This window comes from Platichthys flesus, chromosome 6 (assembly GCF_949316205.1).
Source record: "Platichthys flesus chromosome 6, fPlaFle2.1, whole genome shotgun sequence".
NCBI lineage: Eukaryota > Metazoa > Chordata > Actinopteri > Pleuronectiformes > Pleuronectidae > Platichthys > Platichthys flesus.
Window position 1 is genome coordinate 14,164,515 of NC_084950.1, and position 14,602 is coordinate 14,179,116.

General features: G+C 43.5%; 1 protein-coding gene across 1 annotated transcript in view; it reads right to left on the reverse strand.

The window, feature by feature from the left end:
• The window catches only part of megf11 (multiple EGF-like-domains 11), a 52,450-nt gene that overhangs the window by 4,149 nt on the left and 33,699 nt on the right, over window positions 1-14,602 (reverse strand). Inside the window, exons 8-19 of the mRNA XM_062389234.1 lie at window positions 13,073-13,193; window positions 11,460-11,623; window positions 11,264-11,366; window positions 8,240-8,386; window positions 6,585-6,719; window positions 3,959-4,087; window positions 3,301-3,429; window positions 2,552-2,680; window positions 2,284-2,412; window positions 1,944-2,180; window positions 1,142-1,317; window positions 989-1,052 (exon numbers count right to left, since the gene is read on the reverse strand). Of these exons, the coding sequence (XP_062245218.1) occupies window positions 989-1,052; window positions 1,142-1,317; window positions 1,944-2,180; window positions 2,284-2,412; window positions 2,552-2,680; window positions 3,301-3,429; window positions 3,959-4,087; window positions 6,585-6,719; window positions 8,240-8,386; window positions 11,264-11,366; window positions 11,460-11,623; window positions 13,073-13,193 (1,663 nt within the window). The remainder of the gene's footprint in view (window positions 1-988; window positions 1,053-1,141; window positions 1,318-1,943; window positions 2,181-2,283; window positions 2,413-2,551; window positions 2,681-3,300; window positions 3,430-3,958; window positions 4,088-6,584; window positions 6,720-8,239; window positions 8,387-11,263; window positions 11,367-11,459; window positions 11,624-13,072; window positions 13,194-14,602) is intronic.

A 14,602-nucleotide genomic window follows, 5' to 3' on the forward strand; every position in this document is an offset into this window, starting at 1 on the left:
AAGAAATCACGAATAGAATTCAAGTCTGTTTAAGGCTACAGCAGTGCTTGCCAGTGTGATTGATGGGCTTTGTGCTTCCACACCGAAATGGGAAAGTACAAATCAATGAGCAGTCTGACTTTTAAGTCCGGCATGACAAAGCATTAATTGTAGATATTTAGATTTTTGCATGTGGTGTGGCTGTAACGATTCTTTATTTCAGAACACAAGCATATTTTTTAATCTCTTCCAGTTTGTTACCACCACAAATCAATAGACCATATGCAGGATCTGTGTTTTTAAAGTGTAATCTTAGTAAAACCTTACCTGAATACCCTCTAATTACATTTATAAAAACTGTATTAACATTAAATTAAGGGTTGCAAAACAAAATGTGGTCATAATAGGACATTTTTGTTTAAGTAGTCAACAGTAATATCTATCCATTAATCATCTGTACCAGTGGTTCACAAAACAGGGTCCATGGTCCGCGAAAAGTTTCCAGATTCATCCATAAAAATGACCATGATATACGTGTGTTGACCTGTTGAAAATATTTTCAATACATACTAACATCTCCCTAATACATCTGTCCGTTGAGATGTGAGTTATTAATATGTAATTAAACGATCACACTTAATGTTCCATAATCCACGGAGCCTGAGTGCACTGTTTGACCCAGTGCAAGTCATCAAAGAGAAATGTGCAACTGGGGGGAAGTGAAAGAAGAGTAACGAGCTCACACTGACCCGCTCTCACCTCTGCTCCACTGATTTCTCTGTCCCACCCGCATATCTTATCACAACCGGAGCAAAGGTCACGTCTAACAAGAGAAACCCCGGGTTCATCGTCATTCCCAGCAGGGTAGCTCTGTCCAGGCTGACGGCAATATAAGGCTTGCGCTAACGACACGTGCGCTTTTGCCCTTGAAGTCAAACTCCTATATACCGGACAGTCCAAATTCACAGTGTATGTGTGGTGTGTCATGACAAGAGAGAGGAGAACCGACCTAGGTCGTTCAGGTTGCAGTAGGCTCTCCACTCGGAGCCGTTTCTGCTTTTCAGGGTGCTTGACTGCGGAAGGAAGAGCACAGTTTGGTGTTGCTTCATTCTGTGGAACGTTACTGTAGAAAATTGTACGGAAACACATGGGACTGTCATACTTTGAGGATCAGGGTACCATCCAGGTTGTTGGAAATGGTTGACACAACGTTACACTGGGCCACAGTGTGATAGCTGGGGTTGGCGAAGCACTGGCCGCTGCCGCTGCCGCTGCCGCTGCTCTGGCTCGGATTGACTTCTGCAGCACTGGTCCTCATTGCTACAGTGCTGCCACACTCTGAGGGTTCAAACGACAGCTTTAGAAAAGTGAAAAACCCAACGTGTGTCCTTGTGCATGAAATATTTGTGTCTACTATCTTAAAAGTACTGATATGGATGGACAATTTAACACGTATTTTTTTTACCGTACACTTTATATAAAGATGGACTAGCTCCCCTTAAGTGAAGCCAAAGATAAAACCCTGCCTCCTTCATGTTAGTGAATGTGACAAACTAAAAAGTCAACAGAAAGAGGGTTTCTGTCATTTTAGGTGGCTCATCACACTATCCAAGAGCTCAATTTTCCAATGAGTTTATTTAGTTATTTGATGCTATGAAAAAAGGGTGATAACTGTTATAACTGACACTTTATCATTGAGAACTGGCGACCGCAGCTCCGCCCCCTGATCACTGCCCTGCAGACTCTGGCTCTCACTGCACAAGATGACAGCTTTCGTATCCAAGATATTTTAGCTTCATCTCTGGATAGTAAGAGAAATTGGAGTCGGGGCGTCCATCTTTATATGCAGTCTATGGTTTTAACCTATATAAATTAAATAATGAATGAAATATATATATTTAATTAGAGGATAAATGTTTGTATACCATTAATTCATGGTAAGTAAGTCTGTAAAAGCATCTTACCGGACAGGGAATAGTCAGTGCTGGTGATGTGCATAGCCTGTGTGTACGACACGCTGGGCTGGATCTCATGACCTTTGTCCCTCTGCCTCTGTCTGTACCATACAAACAGACTGAGCATGGCCATGATGATGAGGAGGAGGAAGATGATGCCCATGACGGCCCCCGCCGAATGGCGCTCCGAGCCTCGCGCGGGGCTAATTTTGGTATAGGGGTTCAGCTCCTCCATCATCAGAGCTGCTACAGAGAAAACGTAGACAGTGAGTAGCTTAAACAGCACGTACACATCTGCACTCGAGTGACCATACACTGGAGAGCCTCCATCGTCTCCATCACCCCTCACCTTGATCACAACGGATGCCTTTATATCCGGCGCTGCAGTAGCACGTTCCAGTCACATAGTCACAGGTAGCATTGTTCAGGCACTCACACAGCTGCTGGCAACCATATCCAAATGTGCCAGCAGGACACTCTGCATGGGAGAGAGGTGCATTACTAAATCCATCAGAATTAAAGCACTTCAAGAGAGAGAGCCAAAGTGTTTATAGAACACAACCACACTGCCCACAGGGTAATTTGCACAGAGCTAAAATGCGCTGGGCCTACTCAACTCTGCTCACAGCTCGTCCCGATGAAACCTGTTCGGCAAGCGCACTGGCCAGTGATGTGGTCACAGTCCGCGCCATTCTGGCAGCGGCAGACCTCAGAGCAGTCTCTGCCGTAGAATCCTGAAGGACAGCCTGGGAGGGATAACATGTAAGGGTGGGAGGTTTGGATAGAAAAAAAAGGGAGGGGACGACAATGTAAAGAGTCAAGGTCATATTGAGGGAACAGGAAAATCAATACCATTCTATCTCAGCATGCTCAAAAAAGGACATTGAGATGAGTGGAAATGAAACGTTTCCTGGTTCAGCAAACAATGCATTTATCCTGTTAAGGTAACATAGAGGTGGAGAGAAACAACAAGACAAATGGAAATAGTAAGATATGAAAGACAAAAATCCTTTAAACAAATCTTATTACCCAGCACAATAACAGGAACGTTGCCCCATTAAAAAAGAGACGTGAATAAACCCCCTTGGGGTGATAGATAATGGGATTCATATTAGTGGACTGATGTTGATGATCTTCATTATTCTTGGGTGAATGACTGGAATGTATAATAACAAAAATAATGAAGTGACCATTAGTTTTATTGTGATGTTGCTCCCTCTAAAATAAACTTGTAAATGAAAACCTAACATCATCCAGTTGTCTCTGCGAAAACCAAACTTGTTTTTCATTTGTCATCCGCAGCAGTTCGGTTGCACCGCCAGTAGAGGACAGTGTGTGTCTACTGACTGGATGTAATGAGACTCACGCTGGGTACAGTAGAGTCCGGTCCAGCCGGGGCTGCACCTGCACTCCCCGTCGTAGGCACTGCACTGGGCGCTGTTGTGGCAATTACACGAGTTGAGACAATCAGGGCCCCAGTGCCCAGAGGGACAGGCTGCAAACACCAGAGACAAAGTCAAGCTCATGGTCACACACTCCATGGAACATGAACACCTACCTGAAGCACATAGAGAAAATGCCTAGATATTCTCCAGACTTACTTACATACATTCAATAATCCACAGTATACTTTATACAGGGAATCCAGTGTTATAATCCCTACAACAAGCCCATAGAAACTGGTGTCAGGATGAATAACCCAAATTAAAGCAATGGTAAAGCATGCGTGAATCTGGTCTCAGGTTAGTTTCCCTTTGAGCAGTTAACACACACATCAATTTCCCACTGCATGGCTGCTCAAAGCATTGCTCATGATCTTTGGCCTACAGTGCTGTGAATCAAAGAGCATAATGCATTACGACAATCATTTAAACAAGCTGTGTTCTACATCTGCCAGGGTGGTTCATTAAATTATTCATGTGTGTGAAGGTAAGTGAGAAATTAGGAGTGGAGACAGACAATGAGAGAGGAGAGAACAATAAGAGAGGGAATTCGGATACAGGGGAGAAGGAGAGAGGCCGTACCCTGAGAACAATCCTCTCCTATCCAGCCGGGGAAGCATTGACAGGAGCCATCGATGGGGTTGCAGGTGCCGTTGTTGGTGCAGAGGCAGATCTCGGCGCAGGCCCTCCCATACCTGCCGCTCGCACACACTACAATTCACAAACGACAAATCCCCCTTTGAGAAAAACAACTCTCATCTCCATATTATCACACACATGCGGCGACAACATCACACTTGGATCGTTGCGAACACTTTCACATAATAAAACTCATTCTGCGAGAGGCTTTGTTAACACATTCCTCTAAATGATGCTGTTGTTCTATGTGAGTGTACATGAAGTGAAGTCGTCTGTAGACAAAACGAGAAGTCGATCACAGCCTCCGGTGGCACAACTGCCCCATTTCCACGCACCATGAGTGATGTGCCACAGAATTAAAATAGACCATGTACACAGACCGCTGTATGCATTTTTTATGAAATTAATATTTCAATGCTCCCTGGCACTATTCAATAAAACATGTAATTTCCTATGAAACCTCCATTGTGTTTTCTTGTTGGACCGTGGGACAAATTGGACCAAGGTGTATCTGAGCACCAGGATCAGGGAGCTGCAGTGCCAGCACATACATCAAACGGTCTCGTATAAAGAGAATCAGAGAAGGTAGCTGGCTGCAAAAAGGATGGGTCCAACTCATTTTCATGCGGGGTGATTTTAATGATTACATTTCAACTGGCTTTCCCCCGCTTTTTGAGAGCTCTTTCAAGCTCCTTCAAGCAGGTTGTCATTAGGCCACGAGGCTGGCTCCCCCGTCCTGCTGCTTCTGGAGAATCGAGCCTCCACCCACCAGGAGAGCTTCATTAGGCCGGGGGTTTGTGTTTGTGTGGACGGAGGACGAGCGAGGACGCCGGTGGGGCTCAACAAGAGAAGAATGTGCGTACTGTTGGCCACCTTCGTCCCTCATGGCCATCACGCCCGCTCACCGGTAATTACAGTCCAGACAAATTAGGACCGGCTCTCGTTATTTCTCTCACCCCCCCCCCCCCTTTCCTTGAGCTAACCTATTAAACTTTTATTTGTAAGACATTGCTCAAAGCAATGAAAGAGAATTCCATAGTCCCACTGCTGCTTTTCTGTAATTTCTTAAAAAAAAAAAAGTAAATTATTAGACATAAAATCTACAGTATATTGTAGGTATCTCTCCTCAGCAGTGATGCTGGTTATTTATGCACTTTATGGCCAATGATGATCAATATTTGATAAAACACAAATGTTGATTACTACAAAGAAAAATCACAAAGAAACATTAGCATTGCTTTATTTCCATTCTTTATCAATAAATATGCAAGCATCTGATAATGGGTGTCTCATATAAAGAGCTTAAGTTACTGATAATGGCACCTAAAAAAAATTATGTTACTGTGAATTTTTAAATTAGATAAAGGAAAAGTATGGCCCGGCTTTTTTCTGAGCTAAACCAAGATACATAGAGAATGAGCTACATCGTTAGAGAGACACTATCATTACTTTGTATCCATTATCAGTTATCAAACATTAGATGATAAAGACAAACCTTCTGAAACATATACATGAATTTGTATTCATATAGCACTTTAAAAGCCTTACTGGCCACTCAACATGACACCTCAGCATGTGGACTGGTGATCTGGGATCCAACCACCAACCTTCTGGTTAGAAAAACAACCAGCTCAAACTCCTGAGCCCTTGATTGCCGAAATATCTTCCATTTAAAATGTATGTTGATTTAAAAGGACACAAATGTATTTTAAAAAACAACCCAATCAAACAAGTTTGGAGCTAAAACCGGGAACTGCACAGAGGTAAGTTTTATGCTTTCTGTCAGCCACGTCTTGTTACCTGGTTAAAACATTACAGAATACCATTAAAAAGAAACGTTTGCCTGGCTGCCTTGAAATTAATTAACTAATGAATGAATTAATGGTGTCTTGCCTCCTCGTGTCTTTGTCTCCATGTTTGTGAAAAGCTATTTACATGCACCTCTTTTTGTAGAGTTAGGACAAGGCACAGATACATTACTTCATGTTTCCTTTGTCTGAAAAAGGGGATCTCAGCAATATTCTGGCTCCTGTTGAAGCTTGATCTTGTTTTAGTTTTTCTCATTTCGGTCGGTCTTGTTCGCATTGATAATAGTCATTATTCAAAGTTTCAAGGCTAAGAAGCCAGAGGGAGAGGCTGCAGGTCGTCACTTGATCTTATTAGAGCCAGTAGGCACAGTGAGGAATAAAAGACAACCTGCAGACGTCTTCACAAAACACTGTTACTGAGAAGGTTCACTATCCTGCTAATAAAACCCAGAATATTAGGAGATATTGTAGCGAACAGCACATCATAACTTTTAAAACTATACAGTACTATACTAAAACTATACCAAACTACACTGTAATGTATAACGCATCATTGCCTTATGTTTTTATAATACAGGCAATTTTCCTACCATCTCAATAAGATTTTCGTATTTTATGACAGGACAAAATGCCAAGACATTTTCAGATATGAACTGTACTTTACCATTTGCTAGCAGCAAGAACAGAAACTTCACAGTGAATGAATTTGACAGTTAGTGAAACTGCAGGGAAAGGTCAAAGGGACACTGAGGGCGACTTGCCTTGGTTGCACAGAGAGCCGGAGAAGCCGGACAGGCACTCACAGTGGCCCGTGATGTGATGGCAGGGCCCGGTGCTGTGGACACACTGAGGACACGACTGGCTGCAGCGGTGCCCGTAGAAGCCCGGAGAGCAGACTGTGGCCATCCGAGCGAGGCAGAAGGGGGGGAAAGGGAATCAGTTGACAATGTTGGATAAGACATTATATAAGAGATATATAGTATTGAAACAAAGCATGACAAGAGTGATCAAGGGAGTACAGCAAAAATAAATCATGGCCCAGAAGAATTAAAAGCAGAAAAGGGTGGGAAGAAGTGGAAAAGTCAGTCTGTATTGTAATCACTTCATTTCCTCTGCTTCCAGAGATGGAATACTTAAAGAGTTAAGAGAATTGTGAAAGTCTGTTTTATATAATATCTTCAGGGTAGCTCTATAAATGTCAGGAAACACACAACTGTGCGTTAATAACATAAATTTTAATGAAAGAATGTGAACCATTAAGGCGTTACACAGATAATTGTGCCAATAATTTACACCAAGACTGTGCAACCATGACTAGGCTGCAATTATTATTAAAGCATATTTTATTTCAGTACAGCGAGAACCCTAAAAGTCTCTGTTATGTTGTTCATATCCGGCTACAATATCATTATTCTCAGGAGTTTCAGGTATTTCAGGAATATGAACCTGTTAGGAACTGACAACGACACCCTGGGTTGTTGTTTGACAACCTACGTTTACCCATTTTATTTAAAGCAGCGGGTGTAATACACTTTAATCAGCCAACGGAGAAGCATGTAATCTTTCAATTTAGGTTTCAGCAGCAAAACCAGAAAATCTGCAGATAAGAAGTTTTAACCTGAGGAGTCATCATTTCCTCCAAGGACACACACACACACACAGGCTACTCTGTTTTAAAATGGTCTCCTTCCATATCATTTTTGCTCCGTATCATGATTAATAGTAAAATGCAAATTAACTACACAACAGCAGTCAGCAGAGTCAACAGGCAAAAGATGTTATTGCTCCTCCATGTTGCGTTCTAAACCGTTAGCTGAGGCCTATGTTGCTTGTTGAGCCTGACGATTCAGCAAAGGCTACATCGTGACCAAAAGGACCCAATCAGCAAGTATATATGTTAACACAAACGTGGTCGTGTGGACGAGGTCAGCCTCACTCTCTAACAATCCTTACATTCTGACTGATTTTCACAGGTTGTGACTTTAAATTTCTCTTCCAATCAGGGAGCTCATCACTCGAGAGTGGCTTCAGACGGACCTCATTCACAAACCAGAGATGGCTCTCCCAGTGAGCACGCCCTCTGATGAGCCTTGGGTGAAGACTGCGAGTCTCCCACTGAGAGTTGGTTGTCGAGGACAGGGTAGGGGGTTCAAGTGTGTGTGCATGTGTGTGCGTGTGTGTGTGTGTGGTGGGCTTGCTGCAGGAGTAAAGGCAGTGTTATTAAGTGATAGCATTGATGAAGGGTTTACACTCAAGTAGGTAAGACCGACAACAAAGTGCTTCTCCTTGGCAGGCTTCAATTCTTCAAAGATCAGAACAAGGTCAGTTCTATGATTGGGTTCGTTGCATCACCGCTCGCAGTCTCGTGCCAGTGTTGCTTAGAAAAACAGGAGGAGAAAGAGGAGGAGAAGCTCACTTCGTTTGCAGGAGGTCCCTCTGTATCCAGGTGCACACACACATGCGCCGTCCTCTGGAGAGCAGGAGCCTCCGTTCTGACAGGAGCAGGTGACTGAACAGTTGGGTCCCCAGAAGCCTTGTGGGCACACATTATCACAGTGGATTCCTGCAGGCACATCACAATGACGGATATTCACAGAGAGCACACCAAGAAGGAAAGACTGGTGTGATGAAATATCCTAGATAGTGTGTGATTTGTAAAAAAAACAAAAAAACACATCATCACAGGAGAGCATTCACAGAGTCTGATCACAGCAGTTCTGTGGAGGGTTATTCACCCAGCATGGATCCTGGATTGATTTTAGTCAGTGTGTTTGTGTGTGTGTGTGTGTGTGTGTGCGCGTGTGCGCGTGTGCGTGTGTATTTTAGTTCCGCCCACCCTTTCAATTCAGTTTCCAAATGTATTTTATTTTTGATCTGACTGGGGCTCCCTGCCAGTGCACTGTGTTGATTAACAGGGTTGGGTCTCCGGAGAGGCCAGGCTTGTCTGCCATTCTCTTTCAGCAGAAACAAGGGTGGTGTGCACAGCCGAAGGGAAGTACTCAGGCTACAAGAGCGCAGGCTGGAAGTGTCACTGTGTGTTTGGGCGCAGCTCCAAACCAACAAACGCAAAACACAGCATCCGTACAAGAGCTCTCGCTGTGCACATGGATGCATGAGCACATCCATCGGAGCATCACCCTCTGCCACACAAAGAACAACAACTAAAGAATAAAAATCATATACTGAGCAGGGTTATAAAATGAAATAGATCGCTGCACACACAGACAATTACACACATGCACATTGACACAAAGTCACACACAAGCGTTCAAACTCGGCAACCTTTCAAGCATCTGCCTGTAGTTCGCAGCCTCATTTGAAATTTCCTTTGAGTGAGAATATCTGAGAATGGTGTGGCCATTAAAGCAGCATTAGTGCACTACCTTTGAATTAAACCTGGTCTTAACTCTGGGGACCAATGCTATACAGTAACCAGGGAGCCTCGATGCTCGAGTGAAGGAGTGAGCAGAGAGGAAATGTTGGTGCTGATGAGGAGGGGGCACGGCAGCAGTGATTTAGTAAGAAGCCAAGAAAGGGACTTCAAAAGGAGGGCAAGGCTTGTGCAAGTGTGTTTGAGGTTCTGCTGGGCCAGGCAGAAGAAAAAAAAACACACACACAGCAAATGCCTTTTACTGTCAGAGAACGAATGCGGACACTGCAACACACTTCTCAGTCTAATGGTGACAAACAGAGGGGCTTTGGATGCATGGTGAGGAATAAGAAGAAGAAGAAGAAGAAGAAGAAGAAGAAGAAGAAGAAGAAGAAGAAGAAGAAGAAGAAGAAGAAGGAGAAGAAGGAGAAGAAGGAGAAGATGAAGAAGCAAGAGTGAGAGAAGCCAGAACTGAAGTCTCTTCAAAAAAGGAGGCTTTGCGCTGAGAAGTGCCAGAGGTCCCATTATCCAGTTTGTGCAGAGTGAACAGAGCAAAGAAAACCTCTCTCTCCCTTTATGCGTGTATACACACACACATACACACTTCACCTGCTCTACAAAATGGACCATAGCATCTCTTCAGAAATAAAAGTCTTATTTAACGCAGACTGGTACGAAGCCCCTGCATCGAGTGTTTACTCACGGAGCCGTGTTTTAAATCTTTGTTGGCTGATGTCAGGCTTACGACAGTCCAGCAACAACTGTGTGGGTCACAGGCGGCTTAGCCACTTACCCGCACACACTCCTAGAGTCAAGCTTCTTGACAGTTAACACAAACCCCACAAAAGCGAGCTGACAGCAAAGAAGATGGCCCTACCAACTCTGGGGCGAGAGCAGGCTCAGTGATACGATAGTGTTTACAACTTTTTTTTATTTATCAAAGTGTTTCTGTAAATAGCCTTTTTTTTTATGAATTCTACTCCTGATTTACTCCTGTGACAAATCCCATATTGTCCTCCCCCCAAGGTGCTCTTTCCTTCAGAGAGTCTACCGTCAAGCCTGGAGAATTCAAATATGAATGTGTTTGTTGGGCCCACTGGGCTGCGCGCTGCCCCCAGCCCTGCACCCCGGTGACTCAATTAAGGCTGACAGATGGTGCCGACCTGTGCAGGATTCAGAGCATGAGAGCCCCGTTTTGCCAGAACCGCTCTTGCAGATAATAAAAACCCACATTGTTTAATAAATGCCCCGAGCTCAGGAGGCTGAATGGAAGGGGCTCCTGAGAACTCGCAGGCTTGACCTTTCCTACCGAATCTATTCCTTCCCTGGCTGCACCTCTCTCCGCCCAGGCACAGAGACCTGGTGCTCAGCTAACCCCCTGCATTTGACATTCAGATGCGACGCTTCCTTTTTTAACATAATGATCCTCGCCCTCGCTGTGACATTCACTCTTCCCTCCCTCCTGTTCTTTCCCTGTATGCAAATGTTTGATATGACAAGAAACAAAGTACAGACATATGTTCAGGTAAGAAAAAGTGAGAATACGGGTCTAGAGGGGATCAGAGTTCAAACAGGAGAGCCTGAGATAGAGCGAATCCTCTAATGAATAAATATGGCAGCAGGTTCAGTGAGAATTCACAACAACCTGGAACTTTAAATGAAATAACAGAGCGGAAAATAAAAACATCGTAAGGCTGCGTTTGAAAGTCTTGAGAGCATTCTGGGCCAACAATTTAATTCCGTCTCCAAATATTAATCTGGTGAATCACATCAGAAGTTGTGTGTAACCAATAATGAATGCAACATGAGCATGACTGCATTCCAGCATGCAGTCAAGGGAATTAATTGAATGCACACTTCTGAACCGCTCTCTTTCACGTACACCTTCGGCTCAGTGGCAAAATAATTGGAACACTTAACTAACAAAACACTGCTCAGACTTTTTGTAAAACACTATGAAACGCACACCACAACAATAACTGTCTATTTTCAGCGGTTGGGGATAATGTTGTGTACATGTTACTACTGCTTTGGAGGTCCACTTTATACTTTAGAGAACGCAGTACTGACCTGTCCAGCCGGGGTAGCAGCGGCAGTAGCCACTCACTGGGTCACAGCCGTCAGCGTGGGTACAGTCACAGCGCTCACGACACTCCAGGCCATAGGTGCCATCCTGACAGTTGTATAGATTCACTGTGTTAAAGTTTCACGTGGGAACAACAAGTTGGACTCACGCGGCATTCTCTCAGTCAGAAGTCCGACTTACAGGACAGGACTCGTGGCAGTGCTCTCCTCTCCACCCTGGAGAACATGTGCAGATGCCATCCATAGGGTCACATGCTGCCCCGTTGCCACACAAGCATGTTTGGTTACAGCCCAGACCCCAAGTGCCGCTGGAACAGAGGATGGAGCAGTCCACTCCCTGCCATCCTGGAGACAGAGAAAACAACTGTACACATTAGTATTCAAGATTTATGGATATGGTTACATTGCATTAAAGTTAATAATTTTACACAGATTGGAATGATTGTCAAGTTTAGTGACTGCAAAGATTCCCAACCTTGAATTCTGAATCCTGAAGATAAATCTGAGTGGTCGATTGAATGGACAAGATTCAAGGGATGTGAAGGAAAGAGATGATAAGTATTTTACAAAAGTCCTGTTATTTGTGAGGCTCTGCTAGGGACTAGATCAGACCTCGGTTCACTCTAAAATCTTATTACCTTCTGGAAGGATTAAGATGAAATGTTTGTACAGGTCTGGAGAACTACACCTTTTGCCTGGTGCCACCACAGGTTTGATGTGTGTGGTTCTGATTTGTTTGGTTGAACACTGTGTTATAAATGTGTTGATACTTAGTAATGATTATGAAAAATGTCAATACTTTCACATGATAAACAAAGATGTGTTAGCACTTAGCTCCCTGCACCACCAAGCCCAAAAATAGGTAAAGCCTGAAAGAGCAGCTAGCATGGCTGAAGACTCTTGGTCTTATTCTGATATGTTTTTGTTGAAATAATCATTTAGTGGATTTTCTTTCTATCACAGCATACATGGAGAAAGAGATTGTAAACAACAGCTGGACTTGACCAAAGGATGTTGCAGTTCATAGATGATGCTTTTATTTAAGAATTGAGGCTTTGCTTTTCTTCTGAAATACAATCAACTTTCTTCTCTTCACGACGTTGAGCTCATAACTCACATCTGAAGGTCATCACAAAAGAATTGTATTTGTATTAATATCATATAGATGTTGACTCATTTGGCATTGCTCACACTGCCTGTTTGGTATCATATATCGCAAACACATTTATGGATGAAATGCATATCACCAAATGTCCCTTTAAGGTCCAGAGTGTAGAATTTAGTGACATCTAGTGGTGAAGTAGCATGTTGCAGCTGATTACCTCTCACCTCACCCTCCCCTCCCAAACTCAAAAGGTGTTTAGTTTGTCCGGTTTGAACGACTGTGATAGGAACCACTCCAGATGTGAATATAAGGTATTTAGATATAAGGGCCCATTCTAGGGTAAAGAAAACAACAATTTGTTCAATTTAGATGAAACACACAGTGAAAACATCATTAGGATTAATTTATATTCAGTTTCTGCCAATAGATCCCTTTCACCAAAATCTTACACACTGACTAATTTTAGGAATATACATTATTCATCAAAAAGAAAACTGAACATAACAAGGAGATTATAGGTCATAAGGCATCAGGGGTCATCTGGAAGTTGTGTGTGATCTAGAACTGTATAAGAACCAATTCATCTTAAATTCAAGTACAGACTGCAGGCTAACTTGGCCCATTAATATGTATGTATATGCAAGTGTTCAGGAGCTGTTAAACTCCACCACAGGACGGTGATACTGCACCTTCTCTGCAGACACAGGAGCCATCGACAGGAGAGCAGGATGCATGATTATGGCAGGAGCAGGTGGACATGCAGCTCGGCCCATAAAGACCAGGGGGACACACTGTGGCACAGTCCTCACCCTGTGGTATAAATAATGCAAAGTCATGAAGCATGGAATCAGCATGCCAATAAATGCTGACTCGGGCAGTCCTAAAACAGAAATAATATAGTCTGAGCAGATGCAGACAGAGAGACTGGGACGGTTCACTGCACGTAACTATATCTACTGTAACTATACCCGTTATATCTGTATACAGGCTGAGGAGAAAAGCAGTTGTTAAACTGAATGGATGTATGATGGTAACTGAAGTTCAAGAAGCAGGGCGACTCCTGATCACCCCACGCTAACGCCTCCTAGCTTCCAATTATGCAGTCAATATAATCTGACAGCGCCTACTGCCAGCCACACTTTGCCTGCAGCAACCCCGCTCCACCCGATCTCTCCACTGCCCCTTCATTCTCTCTCTCTTTCTCTCTCTCCCTTTAGGTGATTCCCATGGGGGGATAAGTTTCCCATTTCAATCAGACAAAATCAAACCAAGAGAACACACATCCCACTTCCATCCCTTAACAAGCTGCTTTCAAGTGTCGTTTTGTCTAACCACTTGTACGCTACCTCCGCCAAGGATGTTATGTTTTCATCATCGCTTGTTTGTAAGTCTGTTAGTTGGCAACATTACACAAAAACTACTGGATGGATCTACACAAAACTTGGTGGCAGGATGCGGTATCAGATCAGGGGGCAGATCTAGGAGTTTTTACACTTTCTTTGACATAATACATTTTTTGTTGATTTCTCATATAAAATGTGTGAATAGTACGACATATTTAGGGGGTTGGTTTCAATGAGTGTCCACATTTTGGCGTAAATTTGTAAAAGGGGCTAATCCAAGCATTTTCACTTGTGTGCATTTTCTACAGATTTTCCAGAGAATAATGCTTGAGTAAAAAAGGTATGGTTAGGGGACTAATAGTGCTGAGAGTGAGCAATGTGGTGCAGATTCAAAATAAATCTACATACTGAATTGAAATGTGGTTTTGGGTCTTGGCGGAGGTATGAGCTCTACTGGGTGCCATTCTAGTTCATTAACACAATAATTTCAGCTCTAAATAAACTTGAGCGGTAATTCTATAGATGTATCCTCTGCAGCGGAACACCAAGAGCAATTCAATTCTAGGATGGAGCACTCTAAAGCCTCGCTTATCACCTCACAGAGCAGACTTAAAGCCTCCTTATATCCCAAAGGACACAGCTGACGGCCGTTAAGTCATGTCATTGTCCCCCCACTGGTTGGGTGAGCCTCAAAGTGAAGCTCTTCATAAAAGCAACTGGTGGTCGTGTACCATTAGTTACCTGTGATAGATGTAAGAGCCAAACAAATTCCATGTTAAGGTGGAAGGACAAAGACATGGAACACGTGGATCCGCAGCCATGCTGGTGCAGCCTTTAGCCTTCGCATTAGAGCGAGCAATCTGTTAGAGTACATGG